Source organism: Myripristis murdjan, chromosome 18, assembly GCF_902150065.1.
Source record: "Myripristis murdjan chromosome 18, fMyrMur1.1, whole genome shotgun sequence".
NCBI classification, from domain to species: domain Eukaryota; kingdom Metazoa; phylum Chordata; class Actinopteri; order Holocentriformes; family Holocentridae; genus Myripristis; species Myripristis murdjan.
This window is the reverse complement of record NC_043997.1, coordinates 19,520,576-19,543,514: the sequence shown is the minus strand read 5'-3', so window position 1 is coordinate 19,543,514 and position 22,939 is coordinate 19,520,576. Positions and strand designations below refer to the sequence as shown.

Below are 22,939 nucleotides of genomic sequence, written 5' to 3'. Positions count from 1 at the left end.
CATTGTTGAAATCTATAATCACTCATGTATACATGGGTGCTCGTGGGTGAGTGCTCATGGTACCTATAGCATTGATTATGTGTTCAAAGCAATTCTGTTAATCCACCAAAACCGTTATTTAAACCGCTGGGAGTGGTTCTGAATGTCATGCCAAACTGACGAGTACTACTACCACCCCGCACACACACACACACACACACACCCACACACGCTAATGTGACCTGACATTGCCATTTAACAGATCAATGTCATTGACTGTGAGATTGATTTGTTTGTTGCCTCTGCTGTGGCATGAGCATGCACAACACATACACACACGCAGGGCTGTGACACACACCGCATTACTCTTGCTGCCCCTTGACATTACACGACCCAACATGCACTGCTCTCTGGGTGGTGGAGGTGAGGAGTTGAAGGGATGGAGAGGCAGAGGAGAGATAGTCGGATAGATTAAAGAACACCAGGGAGGATAGAGGGAGCGGAGGAGAGAAAGATTAACCTTTTAGATGCAGAAGTGTTTGGGAACCTACACTCTTCCATGAGTGGGCCAAAAATGACCCGCATTACATTCAGTACATTCTTCAATAATTTAAGCTGATTATGTTCATCCTTTTTACTAAAACTTATTAAATACTTTTGATGTGCATGACAATGATTTATCATTTAAAAGATGGTTATTTGTATAACACATTTTAAAGTGTATTTAACTAGTAGATAACCAATATACTTAAAATCAAGCACTTAGGCTGCAGGTTAGTGGCCCTGAAAAAATCTAAAACAAATGTCCTTGGCTTGTAGCTCAAGCATCTACCTCTTTCTAGTTGCTCTATTCTGTCTAAAAAAAAAAAAAAAAAAAAAAACTCACCCAACCTACAGTCATGTTAGCCTGCTATTTGTGTTACTAATTAGCTAATGTAACTACACATGGTGATGACTGGCTGTCTAGAAAGGCTGATTTGTTGATGAATAAAAAATCTACAATCTGTGGTAATAAATGTGCGATGTTATGTAATTGTATCATGGATGGTAGAGTTCCAGCAGTAAAAAAAACAATATAGTTTTAATAATGTTGATATGGCATTATATATATATATATATATATATATATATATATAAAACTAATGTGTAAAATAGTCTAGATGAATGGTTCCACTACTGACATTCACAACAGTGCTGAACCGTCACCGGGCTTTATACTCCATAAGGATCAAATGTTCTCACAGGATTCCACAGGAAATGCACGACATTTGTCATTTTTCTTAAAGTGCAAAAGGTAAATCAAAAACTTGACTGGGATGGGATCAGAAACAAGATTTTTGAGGAGTTCCTAGAACATGAATGACCATCACAAGTCATTTTAGACTCACTTATGCATCTAAGGCTTAACCAAATGGGAGTGAGTGAGAGAGTGAGTGTTGGATGAATCAGTCACTAAGTGTCGGCTCTTGCTGCGTTTGCATGTAGCGCCAGCAATCCCAGTTTTATTTTTCAATTCTGTGTGTTTATAGAGGAGTCTAAGTCTGATTGTGGAAAGAGTGTGTGTGTTGGTGGTGGGGATTTTCCTGTTTTGTGTACTGGCAGTGTTGTTGGCCCAGCTCAGCTGAACATCTGCGGAGGGAGGTGCACGCTTGAAAACCCCAATGGTACCCCCCTCCAACTCCTTCCCCTTCTCCATGTTTGATTAATATCCAAGCCAGGTTTCTACACAGGTACCTGTTGCCCTCGTTTAACTTCAATGACAAAAGGGGTTGTCATGCTTAGCACTTTGCCTTGTCTCCTGACTGTGTATATATGTGTGTGTGTGTGTATGTTTGTGCAGCAACGACACTGCTCTGAACTAGTGGCCTCGGATTCCCGCAAATCGAATTAGATGCTCACACCACTAAAACCTGCCAAGTATTTAAAACACCAGCTTCACTAATGTAGCAATAGATTTGTGAGGCACTCAGCAAGTTAGACAGTTACACAAATTAAGTTAATCACAAATGGTAGCAGCCATGATAGCTCCAGCAGCCAGAATGGATCGCAGTAACAATAGCGGTACACCCAAGAGTCACTAAAACTTAAACCCTAAATGTCACTCTACTTAGCCAAATAGGATAAAAAGTAAACAAAGTGCATTCCCAGCAGAAAAGATTACCACATGCATACAGAAAACTCAAACCGAAGGGCATCATGAGCACTTCTTGAAACCGCCGGCCTTAATGTTTTTTGGGGTTACAAAAGACAATTACAGCCTAGCATTCAGCAAAGACCTATGACACACACACACACACACACACACACACACACACACCGTAAAAGTCAAATGCATCTTTCCCTCCTCCTCGCACAAAATAGGGCCTGTGTGAATAAAAAAAAGAGATTGCCAAGAGATTGCACCAGCAAGACGAAACTACCCTGGTAAGGACTTCCTTTTTGTCTGCGTAACACTCTTATGTCCTGGCTTTGCACATGCGTCACAGCACAAAGGGCACAAAAGGTGAGGTTAAACTTTTTAAAAAAAGCCACAAGAGAAAGAATTCAAATTCAAATCAGGGTATGAGGGAAGGCTTCCTATGTAGGCCCAACGCAAACTCACCTGTTTTCTTCAAATTAGCCCGTTACCCCTGAACACCACCTGAAAGAGAATATGCATGTACTCTGGTCATTTTCTGAGTTACACTTAGCCGGAATCAGGTTAATCCCTTTTGTCTGAATCAGCCTAAAGTCTTGGGTCGGATTCAACAAGGTGCTGGAAACTCTCCACAGTGATCTTCTCGACTCAGCAGCATCTCTCCGTTCCTGCAGATTTCTTGGCAGCACACTTCCTGTCCTATTCCACATCATCCCAAAGCTGGTCTGTTGGGGTGGAGAACTGGAATGCTGCGGGCTGCTGGACTAAAGTCAGTGGCGTTTTCACGGAGGGTGTAATGGTGCGCCCTTTTGAACCTTGGGTTTTAGGTTACACTTAAGTCTGTGTTGCAGTTTGACTTTTGATGACGAATGGGGCTTTTGCTCTTATTCTGGAAAGGTTTTGCAATGTGGTGTGTTGTATGCCAAGCCCCTCGCTTTTCACCAGTAGAGGACAGACTTCAGACATTTAAGACTCGTTCAAAAGCAGTGCTGAATAGTGAACATGTTTTGCATAATGCTTAAAAAGTAAAAAAAAAAAAAAAAAAAATCACATGCATGGTTACAGAATCATTTTTATAATTATACCCCTAATGTTCATGGAGCCATGTTGAGGTGCTGCACGCTCTGACATGGTGCATTATCCTGTTGAAAGTGTCTGTTTAGCAAATTTTAGGTTATGGCCATGAAGAGATGCACCTGGTCAGCAGCAAGGCTCCAGACACTCTGCCGCATTGAAATGTGATCCATTGGTACCGAGGCCCCTTAATGTGTGCCAAGAAAATATTCCTCACATCATTTCAGCACCACCACCGGCCCGTCCTGACAGGAGGCAGATGAATCCATGGGCTGCTGTGTGTGCCAAATTCTGAACCTGCCATCACCGTGTTGCAGCAGATACCAGGATTTGCCGGACCAAACAGTATTACTTCACGCTTCAGTCATTTATTTTGCCGGTCATGTGCTCGTCATGCTTTTTTCTTTGCTGACAGGAGGGCAACGTGGCACGATGTCGTGCTGCTGTAGCCCGGTCACATCAAAGTTTGGTTTCCTGTGTCCTCACATGCCCGTCTGCACTGTTGGACTGACCCGTCATTTGCATAGCTGTGACTCATTTTTTAGCTTGACTTTTACCAATCGACTCTGAAATCTTGTGAATGACTTTGAGGCATTTTAGCCCTCAGGATGTCAGGGCATTAAGCGTGTACACACAGGCACACACACACACACACACACAGTGGTTGAGGCAGAGTGCTAGGCGTAACAGAATAGCTGCCTCGACTCCTGTGTGTTGGAATAATGAATGCACTTTGCAATCTGGGTTTTGTCGCCTTTTTTTCTGCTGCACTCCACCTTGATAATGAATGACTTCACCCCAAATTTTCCAGCATGCAGTCTAAGAGCAGCGTTTTCAATGCCGTGGGTAATTTCCTGGCACAGCAAGGCGCTGTAAAGGGGGGGAAAAAGGCAACCTGTCGACGATCCACATTGACAGTGCTTGGAAAGTACTTGAATTTGAATTTTGACACCCTGGAACGACGTTGCAAACAGTTTCCAGCTGAAGCGCAGATCAAAGACAATGCAGGGGAGCGAGTGGAGCAGGAGAGGCTGTTAGAGAAGAGAAAACTCGGAGAGTGGCAGTCACTGTCGTTATGTGCTGGTTCCCTTCTCTGATTACTTAATCTATTCCACTCCTTCACTGCTTGCATCTCTCTCTCTCTCCAATCCCAATCATCAATCTTTTTTTCTGCTCCCTCCCTCTGTCCATACAGTGGATACTCACCCATTCATCTCCCACTCCCCACGAATTGCTCTTGATGCTTTATATTCTCTCTCTGTCTCTGCTGCAAAATACCAGCTATCTGTCTCTGTCACTTGCAATTTAAAGCTATAGACTAATATACATTCATCAGTGCTAGGATCATTTAACATCAGTCACACATGTAGCGCCTTGTCAGTGGTAAGCAGCAGAGAACCGAGCTGTGTTTGTGTTTGTGTATAAATGTGCATTGTGCGTTTGTATAATTATCCGCCCTTTTTTTAAAAGTGTGTGTGTTGTGTGTGTGTGCACCACCCCAGTGACCTTTTCTCGTGCTACTATAGCTCATTGATTTGCCTGTCAGACCTTGTAATACAGTGGCCACTCAATCTGTTACACTGTCTGGTACTTCAGCGACTGACTCAGAGTGTGTGTGCGTGTGTGTGTGTAAGATGGAGTGACAGAGCCGCATCAGTATTGGTGTGAATCTGTATTGTGCACTCGACTGTGTGTTTATGTGCCAGTTGAGTCGCTGGCTCTGTGAGATTGTGTGCGCGTGTGTGTATTCTGCGATGCTGGCCTTGTGCCTCATTTTACTGTTACAATTTATCAGTTAGGCCTTGGATACAAGCTAAATGTATTTATCATCACTCTAGCAATATATGCGCACACACACACACACACACACACACTAAAAACTCTTACTTGATGCAGAGAAGGTTTTGTCGTGACCATGTGTGTACATGTGCAATTCTGCGTATGTGTGTCTGTTTGTTGTTTATTCCTGAGTGCTTCTCTTGAGGTCATGGCTTCCATATTAATCATCCCAACAGCTTGGTAATAGAAGCTGTGTACACACACACACACACACACACACACACACACACACACACACCTGTTTTTATTTTTTAATTTCCACCAGACTCTATATCATTTTATGTTAGCTGAGAGAACAAATCCACAGAGGAATGCTGCGTGTGTGTGTGTGTGTGTGTGTTGGCATAGGTAGAGGTTTCTTCGTTAGTGTGTGGGCCTTTGAGTGCATTTTTATTTTCAGCATAGCAGCGCTGTTTATTGATACCGTTATGTTTGTGTGTGCGCGTGTGCTTGCATGTCTACGTGCGTGCACATTAATGAGTCTCTGCGGTAAAACTTGTAGAAAGCTACTGTACAGCTGCTGTAAACGGATGTAATTTCCCTCCACAGATCTGAACTCTGGACTCTGTGTGTGTGTGTCTGAATAATTTGACACACATGTTGCCGTACAGTGTCACAGTGAACATGAATACTTGAGTACGTAATTGTTTGTGTGTGTGTGCGTATATTGTGCTCCTGATCTGTGTCTAATTCCCCCTCAGAGCTCTAGATGATCTTATGATTTCTTATGATCATGTTTTCTTCACCACACACATAATTCTGCTAATTATGGCTGTAATATGTTGTTGATAAGCTCAAAGCAGGTGTGGACTTACTGAGCAGGAACCGTAAGCTGTGTGCACACACAAACATAACAGTATCCACACACACACACGCACACACACACACACACACACATCAGTATTCCAAGTCTGGCTATATTTCATATATGTTGATTATTTAATGTGTCTGCTGGGCTTAGAAATTCACACTGTTATCCTGCCAGTGGAGCTTACTGTGTGTGTGTGTGTGTGTGTGTGTGTGTGTGTGTGTGTTTAATAGTGTGTGTCTGCCATTGTGCTGATGTACTTGCGCATGTACCTGTGTTTGTGTGTGTGTGTGTGTTTTGCAGGCATATGCGTTCTCACCCTCTCCAAAACAATTTTCTTTTTCTCTCTGAGAGTTTTGTGCTTGTTCAGTAGCCAAATCCTAATTACTGCTTTTCAGCTTAAGGCCATCTCTCTCTCTCTCTCGCAATCCCTCCCTCTCCTTGCTTCTGCCCATTTGATTGTCTTGACATCGAGTACGTTTACGCTAGCCAAATTTTGGCAATGAAAGCAGCGCTTTAGGCGGTAGACTGGTTGAACAATTAAGGTCTGAACATGTATTTTTCTCTGTTTATCTGTTCGAAAAACGGGGGAGAGGGAATTCATCTAGATCGTTCACATCCTCTTGAAGTGTTCAAACTGCAGAAACTCCAATGAAAGACAAAACACTTCACTCTGTAGGGAGGGAGGAAGGTTTATCCAGCTGTCTTGTTTCAGATTTCACATATGGTACCTTCTTTGAAAATCTACTATCTTCATTGAAACTGCTGTTCTTTTGGTTTCTCTGTATTTTAGATTGCTCACATCCCTCTGATTTCATTTTGCTTTCAAGAATTGTGTCCTCTCTAAGTTAGCGTTAGCTTTTTTTCTGATCGTGAATAACACTTGTATTACATTACCTGCCATGTTGGGTGTTTTGGGTCCTGCCAGGGTCACATGACCGTCAAGCATTATACATCATGCACCACAAAACCCTCTTGTTTTCTTTTTTTGCTGAGCACACTGCAGTGTGAGCCATCGTTTTTCAAACATATCCACTTGGGAGAGCATTTTCAGTGGATGAAAAGGCAGTGTTAGTGTGGACTTGGCCTCAGTTTCTAGTGGATAAATGTGGTGCAGACTACTTCATAGTGTTAGGATCCTTGACAGTCTGCATATTTACAGCAGTTTCTTTTAGATTGAGTTTTTTTTTTTTTTTAAGTTGTAATGCACAGATTCTGCATCACCTACTATGGTGGGTTGAATTCAACTGGAAAAAAGTGTGGAAGCATTTACGCATCATTGTGTTTTAAAACACCTTTATTTTACAATACTGATGATGTTGATGATCAAGCATGTACCTTGAATCCTGACACCAATGAAACTGCTGTAATGAGAAGCAGCTTAATTGTCAAGTGCATTTAGATACACAGAAACTGATGACATTGTTGCAGAGATTACATCGGTTTAGTCTGACAATACAAGCGTACATGTGATGCTTGGGCAACTGGGCATTTGATACAGGTGACAAATAATGGACAGACTACATGACCATGAGCATGTATACAACACACTAAACATTGTCAGAGTGCCTTTCAGCAGTGCTACACGTAGCTACTGTGTGCTGCAGGAGTTAATGAAAAAAAAAATATTATAAGCGTTGGAGAGCTTGTATTACTGTAGCTGAAAGCTTTCTTTTATGGTGATGAGCTTTCAATAAATCCCTCTGGATTTACAATCTAATTATTGCATTACAAGGACATGATGAAAAACACAAGCTTGTCTCCATACAATTAAACTTTCTCATTCCTTCCTCTGTTTAAATAATTATATTTGGAGCAAAGAGTGGATTTAAAAAAAACCAAAACAAAACCACTTTCTTCTGTTCTTTTTGCTTTTATGTTCACCTAGTTAACATGATTATTTGAATCACCAAGTGCTGAAAATCACTTTCTCTATGTTTCGCTGTAGGTGGGCTATGAGAACGCAGGGACCGTGGAGTTTTTGTTGGACAAGCATGGCAAACACTACTTCATAGAAGTCAACTCCAGACTCCAGGTGGAACACACAGTCACTGAGGAAATCACTGAGTAAGTAACAGACCACAGTGTGTGTGTGTGTGTATGTGTGTGTGTGTGGGTGGGTGTGTGTTTCTGGGTTGCTATGACTTTGTTTGTGGGAAGTTTGGTAAGTGGGATGGCGTTCTTTTTTTGTGTTGTTGTGTGGTATCATCTGCCCACAGACAGGTGCGCCGCTTCAAGGCTTGATGCTTGACTCTCCGGCAAACACGGTCAAGGAGAGATCAAGGTTTGGAGGCATGAGGGAGGCGGAGAAACTACAGGAAGAGATATGGAGAGAGGGAGAAGGAGGCCTGACATAATGTTAACCCGTAGAAAGAGATAGGTGAAAGAGAGAGATTAGGAGAGAGAGAAGAGAGGCAGGAGGACAGGTGGGATCAGTGAAGAGAAAAGCCGCAAGATGAGGTCAGAGAGAGGGCGAGAGACAACAGGATTGAAGAAGAGAGGTGAGAGGGAGAGGATAATGAAAGATATAAATAGCATTCCGCTCCACCGATGACCTGTGAGATTTGTTCTGCTGTAACGACACAGATGGGTCCGATACTAATACACACACATATATACACACACACACACAAACACACAGGTGTGCACTGTAGGACACTCAGTCTCACTCAGGCCTATAAATGTCTCCCCAACACAGCACAGGTGCATACACACGCACACACATGCTCACACACAAAATTAAGATTACATGAATGCATATTGGATTACTGGCACAATTAGCACACTTAATAATGACTGGAATTATCAAAATTAACAAATTAGTGCAATTAACACAGGCTGTTTGGCATGGAAATTTTAATGGTTTTACCTGTTCTTGTGCCAAGCCGGCTCAGCTAATGAGAAACACACACACACACTCTCTCTCATTCACACACACACACACACACACACATACGCGCTCAGCCACATTTCGTGATGACTCCTGTCAGCTGTAGTCTCTTTGTGTCTTGATCAGTCGCCGTGTCTCACGCTCTTCTCCAGCTCCTTTTCATCTCATCTGACTGCAGCACTTTTTCGCACAAAGACGCTCTTTGATCTGCTCACTGTTGTGCAACGAGGAGCTCAATATCGGCTTCACCTTTGTTAGTAGTGCACTGCCGCACCGTCTGCACTCACGTTTGCTTATGTGTACTCATGTTTGCATGCACCACGGGGAAGTAAATCACCTGTGGACCAGCAATGTAGCGGGGACTAAAGAGGTCAGCAAACGTTGACCTCTGGCATGTTTGCAGATGCACTTCAAGATTCAAGATTCAAGATGCTTTATTGTCAATTCTGCACTTATGTGCCAGACATACAGAGAATTGAAAAAAACGTTTCACTCTGACCTTGACCACGGTGCAAACAGTGCAAAAACAGTTCAGTATAAAAACAGTGCAAAAAAAGGTAAGTATAAAAACACAATTAAATAGTGCAAAAGAAAAGATGCTTTAAAAGCAATACAAGAAGCAATATAAAAACAGTATTAAACAATAGGATGCAACAAAACGACAACACACACTGCTAGTGGCTCACTATAATTGAGAGGGATTATTTTTGTTCGAGTCTATACATTTTTAGGAAAATCTTACTCATTATGCCTTTAATTTACATGAATTCTGCAAAAACAAACTATAAAAATGATAATGTGCAAAATATTTTACGGCCTTAGTATATGCATCTTTTGTAGCATTTATAGGTTAGATTACAAAGAAGGCTTAAATAATACATGTACCACCATGACCATGTGCATTGCAGTGTGTTTCAAGTTAACACAGCACAATAGGCAGTGTTGCCCAAAGAAGCATTAGCTTTAAGTGTGTGGGATATGAATATAATGTTATCTGTGTAATTGGTACACTGACACTTACATGAACACTTGTGAGCATTCATACGTGTGTATGAGACCCCATGGATACACGTTGGATTCACGCAACACTATCTACAGTCATTTAGTTTCTTTTTTTTCACCACGTCTTCACAGCACACGTGTTTATTTTCTCAGTCTCACTTTCACTTCCACCATGTTGCTGTTTATGTGACTTCCTCACATGTTTGTTGCTCTTCATTATTTTGTGTAAATTGAATAAGCTAAAAATATATCTGTGAAAATATGTTTGACTGCCTGTGATATTTGTTTTGTGGGGGGAAGTTTCTATAATGGATGTCAGTTTTTTTTTTTTTTTTTTTTTTTTTTTTTTTTTTTGGTTTTTTAGATACAAGATATGTCCACAATGTCAATTTTACAAGAACAAAAATCATTGACATCCATGTGTTTTTGTCATTTTAATGCAGCAACAGTTGGGCTTGAAACCGGAGCCACAAAATCATTTCTACTCATAGTAGAAAATGTCAGATGTCAAAAAAAAAAAAAAAAAAAAAAAGAGGATAAAGGGACACTGCAGTACGTGGGCGTCATCTTAGGAATATTCTCATTTCGTAAGGCTGTCATGCTGGATTAGTGGCCAACACAAAAATTAGATGGGGGAGATTTTAACTGTGCAATTTAGACATAAGTAGATGCCTCTGTCTTTCGTTTCTGCTGCCCCAACTCCCCCACCGTCCTTCTTCCCATCTCTGTCCTTACCTCTCTTCCATTCCCTCCTTTCTTCTCTTCTTTTTGGTCTTTGATTTTTTTCCCCCTCACTCCTTCTCTGTCGCAGCCCTCCAAACTCGCGCAGAAACCCTGCAGTGCCACGCTTCTGCATAGCGAGGCGATAAGTTAAGTCATTTTCATGTATTACAGATTCCATTCGCTGCGGTCTGTCCTCATCCCGTCAAAAATTCACACATCTCCGATTAAAATTGTACTTTTTGAGGGAATTGGGGTCATTTGAATCGACGGAAGTGTTAGGGATGACTTGAAATACATTTGGGACATGATGAGGAAGATGCTGCAGGGATAGCCCGTGCCCTGTGTTAAACTGCAAATCTTGAAATTTTAAGTATCTTTGGGCAATGAGGAAAATCTGCTGAGTTTTTTTTCCCCCTGCCGATGCTCAGATATTTTCCTTTTTAAGGTCTCAGTATTTTCTGCACCCTTGAGTCTGTGCGGTTTGCACTTTGCAGCTGGGCTTTTGCCCTAAGCAGCCAGAATTGGAGCGTATGTCTCATGGCTGGAAAAATAACCAAATTTGAACTTCTCCCAAGCGATTTTCATCTTTATCTACCAGAAACACTCTGCCTCCATCGCGAGTGTAACATCTCAATTGTTGTGGTCAAGTGTGACAAATATTGCAACAGATATTGTAGTGCTATGAGAACTACACAGTGTCTGCATTTGTATATTATGTCCATTAGTCTTGAGGCTTTTTCGTCTCACTCAGCTGCACTCCCACTCTCGGAGGTGAGCGAGCACATTCGTTTTTGTTTTGATTTTGTGTGTGTGTGTGAGTGACTCCCTCTAATAGAGTTGTCAGACAGATATTTTTCATACAATCCTCTCCTTTTAAACGTGCCATTCATTCCCCAGCTCTCCTCCACACCCTCTCTTTCATCACTTTCATTTCTCTGCCTAATTGGTTTTTCATCGGTCATTCCCCTCGCTCTCTATTCGATTTCACTCTTTCCCTCTCTCCGAGTGTAAAACTACAAGTCTAGCCTTGATTTCTTTGTTTTTCCACTCTCTCTCTCTGACTTTCTCTCCTTGTTCCCCTCCTGCCATTAGTGATTCTTCTTTAGATGAACTGTGGCATGTACACCCAATTTCAGAGGTTTTTCTATAATATTCATGACTCGCTCAGCACAGCTCCAGTGGTAGGCATGCTACAAGTCGCCCATTAGTGTATTTGAGTGACTGTATCCCTAATAGACTTGTCAGATTCTCCAGCTCTCCTATAAACTGGGTGTTCATTCTTCACTCCTCCCCCCTCTTTCATCACTCTTTCAGCCCTGCCGAAATCACTTTATATCCTTTGTTCTTGTAACACTCCCTCCGTCCTGTTGCTGTGGATCCAGTCTCCTACTCTTTGACTATCACTCCTCTCTCTCTCTCTCTCTCTCTCTTTAGTTGCTCACTCTTGTTCTCTCTTTAATGTAGTCATTTTTGTTTCAGATGCTTTTCCTGCTTTTCTCAATAAAGTATTTGCGACACCGCTTTGGTTAAAAAAAAATCGGTTGCTTTGTCTCTGTCAGTGTCATGTTGCAGGTGTACACCACCTTCCAAGTGCTGCTATTGGCTCGAAACCGAGGCACGTGTGGTGAGCACAAACACTTTAAGTTCAAATAACTTACTTTAAACACCATCAATAGGTTGCTCACTCATTTTTGTTAGATGGGGAGAAAGTGTAAAATAAGCAATTCCCTCTCTGCAAGATGACCCGAGTTGCCCTTTTTTGACTTTGAAGTGGAGTTTGGTCCAATTCTGCCCAAGGCGCTGTGGTCAAGCACTCACTTCATGTGTGTGTGTTAGGTGTTATGATGTCAGTGGTTTGTCCCATGGAGAGTGACAGACCAACCGCATGAACTTCAGCGTGACAGCGGAGGTGTGTTTTGAGTTGAAGATATGGATGTTATTCAAATCAGAATTGAAAAGGTCAGATTCCAGGCGTTTTTTTTTGCTCAAACTGCAGAAAAACAGAGGGAAAATCAGATGTGGGACACTTGGAGCTGCAGTGTGAACATCGCCTGTTTCTTTGTCCCTCTCTCTACCTCTGTCTATCTCTCCATTCCCCCCTCTCTCTACCTCTATCCCTCATCCCTCTCTCTTTGTCGCTCCATTGCCTCCAATTCTTTTTTTTTTTTGCCTCTGCCGTCCTTTGAGTCCTGTCAGTTCCCTCCCTCATCTGTCGCTCCATCACTCCCTCTCTCCTTCTCTCCCTCTCCACTCCCATTCGCCTCCACCCTCTCATCCATCTCGCCTTTGTCATTCTCCCGTCTGATCCCCATTCATCGTCCTCTCGATTTTCTTCCTCTCCTCTCTGACATCTGTCCATTCATCTTTCGTTCTCTCTCTCTCTCTGTCCTTTACCTGACCTTTTCCTCTCTCCCTCTGTCCACCTCTCATCTTTTTTGTCCTTTTATGAACTCACACTCTTCCCTCCCTCCTTCTGCCCTCTCCTCCTCCTCCTGTCGTGTCACTCCTCTCTGCCTCCATCTATCTGTCCATCCGCCTCTCTCTCTCTTCCTACTCTCCTAGTCCCACTCTTTCATCTTTTCTCCTCCAATCATCCCGCACACACACACACCTTCTTGTCTGAGCCATCTGTCACGCATTAGCACATGGCTGGACAAATTAGCACAAGATGAAATAGGACTTTAACTTTAAAGTAATTAAATCACAGTAACAAAGGCAGCTCACCAGTCAAGTGATTAAAGGAAAAGTTCACCCACAATACAAAGATTTCCGCAGTTACCCTCAGTGCAGTCCATCCGTCCGCATAGTTTGTGGGTGATTTGGCGTGGTTTCCAGCCTGCGGTAGTTTTCCTAGTGCGATGGGGGCAGGATGGCTACTTGTTTATGGAGCGCACACCACCAAATATTTACACTTGAAAAAATCACCGGCAACAGCAGTTTCCAAAGTCAGTGACAAGGATGCCCGACATAATCCTCAGCCGTCACAGGCAAAGGCTTTCTTTGGAAACTGTTTTCCTGACAAAGATTCCAGCATACTGGAAACCTCACCAAATCACACAAACTACCAGGACGGACAGGTTGCAATAGGAATAACTGGGAAAATGTCCCCCACCTCCCCCCTTTTTGTAATGTGGGTGAGCTGAAGATGTTGCAGCCTTAGTTGCAGGTGTGTCCATCACCATAGAACCACAATGAGAGCAGTCTCCAAAATCACAACAACATAATCCAAACAAACTGCTTTCGTAAATGGAAGTAACAAGGTGAAGCTCGCCAACAGCAAAAGACAAGGCTTGACGTGATATTTGCCGAACATCTCAAAACTGCAGCCTCAAAATTAAATTCTGTTTCTGTTTCTAGCCCCTTTCTTCCTTTTATTTTTTTCATGTCCGCTCCCAGTTATGGTTCACATTCTCTCCATATTTAACTGTTGCTTTGTGCTGATTTTTCTCACTTTCTAGCACAACGTTCTTTATTTCTATTTTACAACCATGTTAAGTTGACAAGGTGGTATCTTATTTTTAACAGACTGCATCTCATTTTTCACTGCTTCTCTTTCTCTCTCTCTCTCTCTCTCTCTCTCTCTGAGAGCAGCACTCGTAATGGGTGCATGCACAAGTGTCAGTGAGGAGGCGGAATACCACAATCTATAATCAGAATAAAAAGACACACACACACACACACACATTCCCAAATACAGTAAGTCATTCACAGATGCATACAAAAATACGCCCCCGTGTTAAAATAAAATAATAATAAAAATTGATGCCCAAAGGCATGTCGGTTCTCCCTCTCTCTCTCTCTCTCTCTTGCTCTCTCTCTCTCTCTCTCACTCACTCACACACACACACATACAGACACACACACTCTTGCAGATAAACAGTGCACAGGGACATTATGCGGATGCCTATTCATCTGCCTGTCTGCCGTCCTGATTTTGTGTACAATGGGGGCAATTCTGTCTGATGGGTATACTGAGTGTGTGTTAGACAGTGTGTGTGTGATTTGGAGATACATGCAAGATATATTTTGCCTTCAAGCCATATTGAGTGTGTGTGTGTGTGTGTGTGTGAGAGCGAGATATGCTTGTGTTTGAGATGATTGTCTGTCTGAAAGGCAGTGTGTGTGTTTGTGTGTGTGTGCAAAAAAGACAGCCTTTGTATTCAACTCAAGCCCTGCCTTTGAACTTCCCCTCTCAAGGTTCAATTTGTCCATAATTTAGCTGTAAACGATCTTTCCATTGTGTGTGTATGTGTGTGTCAGTGTGTGTTTAGTGAGTGTGTATGCTGCTGACAAGGGACATTGCACTTTTTGTTAGATTGGTGGACAGGAGTCCTTTAGATCCCAAAGTGATGTAATTATACCCCCGGGCTCACGCTGCGCCTATTTTGTCAGTGTGTGTGTGTGTGTGTGTGTGTGTGTGTGTGTGTGTGTGTGTGTGTGTGTGTGTTTGTACGCAGGAGAAAGGGAGCAATTGTGTGCATTTTTGAATCAAACAGCATGGGGAGAAAGTGTTTTGCTTTTAATGTGACTGTGTGTGTGTGTGCACATTTGAGACAAAGTGTGAGGGAGAATGATTGCCATGGCTTTCTCATCCCTCTCTCTCTCTCTCTCTCTCTCTCTCTCTCTCTCTCTCTCTCTGTCTGTGTGTGTGTGTGTGTGTGTGTGTGTGAGAACCAGCCTTTCAGATGGAGGCTGCCTTTGTATTGATCCATAGAAAGAAGGGTTGGGTGGTACAGCCTTAAATTCATCCCACAATAGAACTTGAAGCAGGGATGATAACGGTGTCGCCATGGTACCAATAGGGCAGCGGTCTGTAGATGTCACTGTCAGTCCTTTGGCTTGTTCACCACTTAGGTCGTTTGATCTGTGGCTTTATTTATTGAGAGACTTTTAGGTTTCACTTTTAGCAGGGCAGCGAGCAATAAACACTCAGTTACCAAGCAACAGGTGAAGCGTTGTAGGTAAGTTACAGCACAAACAAGAGAAGAAAAGGCTTAAATTCGGTCAGTGCTTCCCCTACTGGCAAATTTTAGCAGTTTAATGGCTCCTTGCAATGTGACAGTCATCACTGGGCCTTTCAGCCACCATACACTTTCCAGCCAACCTGTTGCTATTGTGTGGTTTTAGCATTATAAATTTAGAGAATCAGCTCCCCTGACCTCCACTTCACCCTCCTCGCCTCCTCAGCGTCTTTCAAGGCTTCTCGGAAATCACACATCCTGCAGATAAACCTATCCAAATTTCAGATCAGTTGAGCGAGTGCCTCTATCGCTGCGATCAGCACTGCAGCGACAGGAAAAGTTCATCCAAAGCAGCTGCAGACCTTGCAGCTCAAAGTCTGCAGCTTCACCATGTTTTCAGATTGGAGGTCAGAGACAAAATAATTAAAGTAATCCTACAAAAACCTTGAGAGTGAAATGCAATCCTCATTTATATACCAAAAGAGTTTTTCATCATAAGTTTTGGGTTGGAATCTGTTTTTCTCCAGATTCAATTCTGTCTTTCCCATATTCTCCCATGTTTTCAGTTTTGAATTCTGTGTCATGATTTAAACAAATTTTGTCACCGGAAAGTGTCTAACCGTGTTGTGGATAAATAAATTTTCAACAATTCAGTAAGAAAATTTAATGAATATAAATAAATTTGTAATACAACACTGTACAGTATCTATACACTGCTCAGTTTGAAGTGACGAGCTTTTCCTTGACAGTCTGCGCTTTACAGTTGAATCTGTTTTCATTATCAAATTCTGCGATTCATGCGGTGGCTCATGGGATAAGAGCGTGTACCATGTACCGAGTCCTGATTGCAGGGTCCTGGGTTCAAATCTGACGTCAGGCTCTTTGCTGCATGTCATCCCCTCTTACTCTCTACTTGAACTGCCAAATAAAGCAGAAATGTGGGGGAAGAAAAATCTTAAAAAAAAAAAAAATTCTGAGATTCAGTCTGCATTTTCTGCTTCATGAAAATTGTAGAACCCAACTAAGTAAACAGACCCATTTCCTAAAAATGCTTCCTTGCAAATGGGATGGACCTATCGTAGATAAATAGCACCATAAACCCAAAACCACACATTTACTATAAAATCCTCTGCAATTTGGAGACGGACATAATTTTTGGTCTGCTGAGCCTGCATTTGGCTTACAGAGGAGCTTTACTAAACATGTACGTTGCTGGAGAGCTGCAGCAGCCTGGAACGGTGTGAAGGCCAAACAGAAAAAGCCGAGGAGGTTCTTTTTCTTGCACTTCGAGATCACTTTACTAAAATGTTGCAGGGGGAAGTAGTGCAGTTAAGAAAAAGCCAACCCAGCACAACTGGGTTAGCGTCTTCAAAGTTGACCCAAACTCTCTAAGTCATGTGTTCCCTGTAAAGCCTCTATTCCCAAAGTTGGGTGCATGTAACCCCAGGGCTACTCGCAGTTACATCGGGGTATCGTTACATTTGTGCATTCACAAAAAAAAAAAAAAAAAAATAGATGTGATTTATGTCTTCAAGCTGTTGAATAGTGCCATCTCTGTGTTAGAAATAACCCACACTTTCTAACACTGTTCACTCTCACTCAGTTCACTCAATAGGCTATTTCTAGACCGATCAGAATGGATTCCGTTGCTCCGCTAATTGGCCGAGACGCGTCGCAAATGCATGAATTAAACACACACACACACACACACACACACACACACACACACACACTTCAGGCTAGAGTAATTAGCAGTTGACAGTCACATAATCTTTAGCACCAGATATGTAGCCCAGCTTGGAAAATTCTTGATAACACTGTCATGTCTTCATATAGGCCTACTTTTGCTTGTTACACTTCCTTTTTGTTCGCAGGCTTACAAACATCACGAGAGAACAGGCGGTCTGTGGAGGTAGAGGGGGTACGCAGCAGGAGGTTGAATGTTTGAGTGGGTACAAGGCTTTGAAAAAGTTTAGGAAACACTGCAGTGAAGTAAGACAAGTACGTTATTATCAATTATTAATTTGTGTGTTTTCGGAAGAATTCACTCTGGTGGGAGCATCTCTCCCCTCACGGCAAACTTAGTACAGTACAGCCCCATTACCAACAATACAGGCCTCTGAACATAGTAATGTAACAATCTCACTTATTTGCTCGGACAGCCCATAAAGCCTCTTTGGTCTCTTATACAAACTTCTCGCAGGGCTGTTAGACTCTTAATCTTGTTTTTTTTGAAAAATGCTTTTGAATCCGTGGTGAAAGGCGGTGCTGTGCGTAACGTAGAGTGTGTTTGATCATTCCTTTTAACTCTTCTGCGCAGTTTGAAAGGGAACCGTGTCCTTACAAGGATCCAGCGATGGCATCTGTAATGTCACTCCACTGCTTACTTTTTCCCTCTCCTCCAAGGATAGTTTTTTGGAAAACGCTACAGAAAGCGAAATCCGAATTGCAGAGCAAGCGTTTTTCTTCCCACCGCAGCTCAGTGATTCACTCTTTTTTTTTTTCTCTCTCTCTCCTGAGCCTGTCTTGTGGGCTTTCTCCTTTTCCAGAATGTGTTTGGATTGGAGGTGATGGTCGCCTTTTCTCTTCCCACCTCTGTAAACCAAACAATGAAAGCAATCACTTTTCAAGGCAGCAGGCCAGTCTTAGTTTACCTACCTATCACACTGTTAATACCGCCCACTGCTAATGGAAAGGCACCGAGTCAACATGGCCTGCTCGTGGTGTTGGATAGGAGGCCCATACTGAGCTATAGTATCAGCACACAATAAAACTGATGTGTAACATACCATAAATCAAGATATAGTAACATAAATTCTGCTTTTCTCACATATGGAATGATCTAATGTTTGATAAAAAACAATACAGGTTCAGGTTACTTTATTCGTACCCGTAGGTAGATTTGTCCTGCAGTGAGTTGTCCAAACACACATACACATCCAAACATAGCATCAAACAAACATAATAACCAGAAACCATGGTAATAAAGTGCTACATAGATCAAGGCTCCACCAATAAACACTCGAATTTCCTAAAACACAAAATGACGAAGGGAAAATTGGTTTAAAACAAGAATACAAAAAGTTTAAAAACCCGGATACTAAAATACAATCAGATGACAAAGATTAAAAATACATACATACATAAATAAATAAATAATGAATAAATAAGGCCTGTGCACGGCATCTAGTTATAGCTTGTTCAGCTCTTGGCCCCATTATTGGCCCCATATTGGCCCCAGTATTCGCAGTCTGTCATCAAGTTTAGCCTTATGATTTAGAGACTGCATTATTTCAATTCTGGGTTAGTCATACCAAATGAATGCCCCTAATCTACTGTGAAGAGGTGAGCAGAAGTAATGGATCAAAATCATCTTTGGTACTGGCTGATATCTCAAGTGTAATGCTCAGAATTGGTAGCGCCGAAGTAAAAAAAAAAAAAACGGCTATCATTATGTGCTTGGTTTCAGGCAAGTGAATGGCCTGCCATATCTTATTGCTGCTCGGAGATGTGTGTGTAAGCGAGAGAGTGAGAGTCAAGGCTTTAGAGAGTTGCCTTCACTGCGTTTAGCCATAAATACAGCACCGAGATGAGCAGATGAATCGCCTGCCAGAGAGTATAGCCTGTTAGATGTGTGCTCGAAAGATTGTGGGTGTCTTTTTTGAAAGAGCGAGAGGAGGGAAGAGCGAGCATTCCGCTGCCTTTTTATTGCGTTCGTGTTTTGACAATTTCGGAGACAAAGCCAGAGAATTGGACCGTGTATGTGTGTGTGTGTGTCAGGGAAATTGTGCATTGTTTTTGGCTTTAGTGCTGTTTCTGTGTCTGTGCATCAGGAAAGACTGTGTGTGTGTGTGTGGGTGCATTGTGAGAATACCCCATTGCTTGCCTTTTTGGTTTGTTTGTGTAGTGTGTGTGTGTGTGTGTGTGTGTGTGTGTGAATGGTCAGAGTAAAGTGTCGGCCCTTGTAAGAAAGTGTGAGTGTGTGTCCGCACCTGGTTATGTGTCTGTTTAGGCCGGCTAATTAGTCTTAAATAGCCATTCTCCATCTTCATCGGGTGGAGTGAGGTGAGGGCAGGAAAAGGAGAGAAAGACACTTAGAGAGAGAGATGGAAAGAAGGAATGAGAGAAAGCCACGCGCTAATTGACAGACGGTCTGACAAACAAGTAGTGGAAATGGGGAGAGGGAGCGGACACGAGGTGAATGAGAAGAGGATGAGTCAGCCCGCCGTCCCGGAGCAGCTGGCCCGTACGGCTCGAGACGTTCAAGCCTGTAGAGGATTCCTTCATTAATGGATTTCACTGTGAAAGCAGTCGGCATGATGCATTGTAATGGCTCCGCTCTATCCTTCATTTGTTGTCCACTTCCTTTTGTTCTTTCTTTTCCGCGTATCAGGCGTTTTTGCTCTCTGTCTCGCTCCCTCTCATTGATTTTCTTTCTCTTTCCTCCTTTCTTTCTCCCCCCCTCCCTCTCTCTCTCTTGTTAGCTGTTGCTCCAGCAGCCACCATCTCTCGCTTTCTGCTTTTCACTTTGATTTTCTTTTTTTTTCTTTTCCCATCCTCCTCCCCCCACCACCACCGCCCCGCCCCCTCCTTCCCATCTGGATGTGCGAGTTGGAGAAGTCATTGCCACATCAGCGTTTATTTCACAGGCTCCAGTTTTGCCTCCCTGCTCACCACCTCTTTGCTTTCCTTGGCAAGGTAAAATGTCAATAAAAAACGTGAACCGGGGATCAAAAGCTACTTGATAAGAGAGTTGCGCTAATGAAAAACTGTCCACCTCCTGTAGGCATGTTCCTCGTGTGGGAAGTGGCTTCTGTCCTCTCTGCCTCCTTTCCTCCTCTTGAAGAGATTCTCTCTCATTTATTGTCCTCCCTCTCCTCTACCACCTGTCCTCTCTCTTAACCCCTCTTTCTCTCGCTTCCTCCACACTCTTTCCTTTATATGTCTTTATTTTTCGTTTCGGGCCTGGTGAGTTCCTGACCTGTCCTCCCATCTCTCCCTCTCTTTCGCCCCCCCTCTCTCTCCGCTCTCCTCTCCTTGTCCATTTGTCTTCCTCAGTGCCACAGCACATTCAACAGTAAATCTGCAGCTTTCCTCCGGCTACACAAAATTTGTGTGTGTGTGTCCATAAAATAACCATTGAAGGGGAAACCTTGCTGAGCTTTATGCTTAGATGACATGCCTGGACGCTCTTTAATAAGCTAGATAATGGTTTTAATAATTACGACGCTGTTTGTTTGTGTAAATCATTTGTGTAATAATGATTGCCTGAATCAGCTTTACATTGTGCGTATGAAAAATGCAAGATTGTGAACGTGTGCGTATGCAATGCCGTATAAAACGAATCCACCTTTTTCTCATATTTAGCCCTTTTATGCTTTGTTTCTGCGGAGGCACAAGTGTCAGAGTGTTGGCTGAACATTTTTATTTGTATTTGTGTGCGCACTTGGCAGAGAGTTTTTGTTTGTTTTTGTGAGTACGTCATAAAATCATTTTAAGGTGATTATAATTGTGCAGCGAAGCGTACAGTTAGTGATTGAGAAGTAAGCAGATGAATAAGAATGAGGAGCACAACTGTGTGTGCTTTGTGTGCGCGACTGTGCGTGTGTCTGTGTGCGCTGACACCAGTGCAGAGTGTGTGTTTGTGAGAGAGCGCATCGGGGCTATTTAGGATAATGGGAGGGATGCTTATCATGATTATAATCATAGCCGTCATTGTTTTTGGTTATATGAAATCTTTTTATGCTAAAGACCGAATGTAACTCACTATTCCTCTCTCACTTGCCTCTAATATTACATTTTAGGCTTTTAGCAGGATCTCATATACAATAATACTTAAAACAAAGAAACAGCAGGATTACTCATCATTCATGAATAAAGATAATAGCCTGTAGCCATTAGTGATAAACCAATAAAGAGATGCAAGAAACAACACCAGAATGCAGAACACTTTGCTGGTTTTATTCCTTCCAATCCTGTCTTGGTCTTTGCACTTTTGTGTTTTTTTTTCTTTTTGTTCAGTTCATCACAAAATTGGAGTGTGCACACTAAATAATGTCGCAGAAAATGCTTATATGAAGGTGACCTCATTTTCTACTGATGTTTTCCATGAAACGACGTGACCTGTGCGTTGCCTGTATCACTACAAAATCCATTTCATGCATGCTCCTGACAGTTTTCCACACCCTACAAGAACTCACCATTTAAACCCCAGGTTGAAATTCATTAAATCCTCATTTGCATGAATTACCATGACCTAAATGATAAATTAAACTGTAATTTCCATACGTTCCGTCCAGTAATCCCTCTTGGATTCCTCCTAAGCCCTTTTCACAGGCTTGAGGCTTCCCAGCCAAGTCATATCAAAGACTTTAGGGAAAACCCAGGGATTCGGCATTAAAAAAAGAGGGATTGTGGGTAATGCCATGGGACAGACTGGAATTTAGTTCTACTAGAGGGGGGTATATCAAACTTCCTCACGTTGTTGAAAACAGGGAAAACTCCCGCTTTTAGTCCTTGGTCCTGACCTTAAGTCTGCTATCAAAGAATTGTGGAAGCTCCTTGGATGTAGCTGACAATTGGTAATGAAGAGGTTGGTTTCCCTCTCATTGTAGTAGGAGTCATGAAGGATTTGTCGAAGCACCAGTCCAGCTTTTTCAGCACAATTTGACCCGCTGAAGGATGTGAAAAGGCATCGGAGTGGCGCCTTTTTGCACCAGCCAATCATAGGTTTTGTCACTCCCCCCAACTAGTAGCCTGCTGTTGCTTTCATTCAAATTATTTACCAGCCCATTAGTCAGAGTGCTGCGAGTAGAATGTAACTGGAGTGGAATGACAGATGAAAACCCTCCCAGCTAGACGGCGCCCAAAAGTAAGCCATGCTGCTGTGCTGTGCTGTCTGACTGGCAGGCGGCTTACCCGCTGGTGTTTTGTGGCTGGATCCCTGTTGAGATTGTGTTTCTGTTTTTTTTTTAATCAGGCGTCTCCTCTCATGAGCCTCGCCTTCATCTTGCGCACACTTCCGCGTCTCCCAAGCACAAGTGCATACTTACAGCAGAGTCACATGTGCCTTCCTGCTCAGAGCATAGGATGCAATTAGCATGGTGTCCTGCTGGGTTGTGCTCTATACTGGGAGGAAACTCTGTGACTAAATCCCCCCTGTATACAAACACACACACACATTCTCATGCACACACAGTTGCCGTAGATGCTGCATGTGTCTCCGAATGCGAGTAAGTATGAGCATAGGTGTAGATGCGTACGTGAGTGTGCATACTTGTGGTGTTTGCACACACCTGTTTGTGTATGCCAACGCTTGTCTACTTGGTTGTGTGTGCACAATGCGTAACTAAGTATTTGCATGAGCCCCCAAAACGCCCGGGTGTGTGCAAGCATGTTTTTTTGAAGTGTACATCCACCCCTCCTTTCTCCTCGCTCTCCAGCAGCATCACAGAGACTCTGCAATTCAACCTTTGCGACTGGATCCCATGACATTCCCAGTATACCAAGTACATACAACTATGAGA

The 22,939-nt window shown here is 42.7% G+C and overlaps 1 protein-coding gene across 4 annotated transcripts in view; it reads left to right on the top strand.

The window, feature by feature from the left end:
* pcxb (pyruvate carboxylase b) overlaps positions 1–22,939 on the top strand; it is a 322,918-nt gene that overhangs the window by 60,228 nt on the left and 239,751 nt on the right. For all 4 annotated transcript variants that reach the window (XM_030076972.1, XM_030076974.1, XM_030076973.1 and 1 more), the window contains one exon: positions 7,786–7,904. In XM_030076972.1, the coding sequence (XP_029932832.1) occupies positions 7,786–7,904 (119 nt within the window). The remainder of the gene's footprint in view (positions 1–7,785; positions 7,905–22,939) is intronic.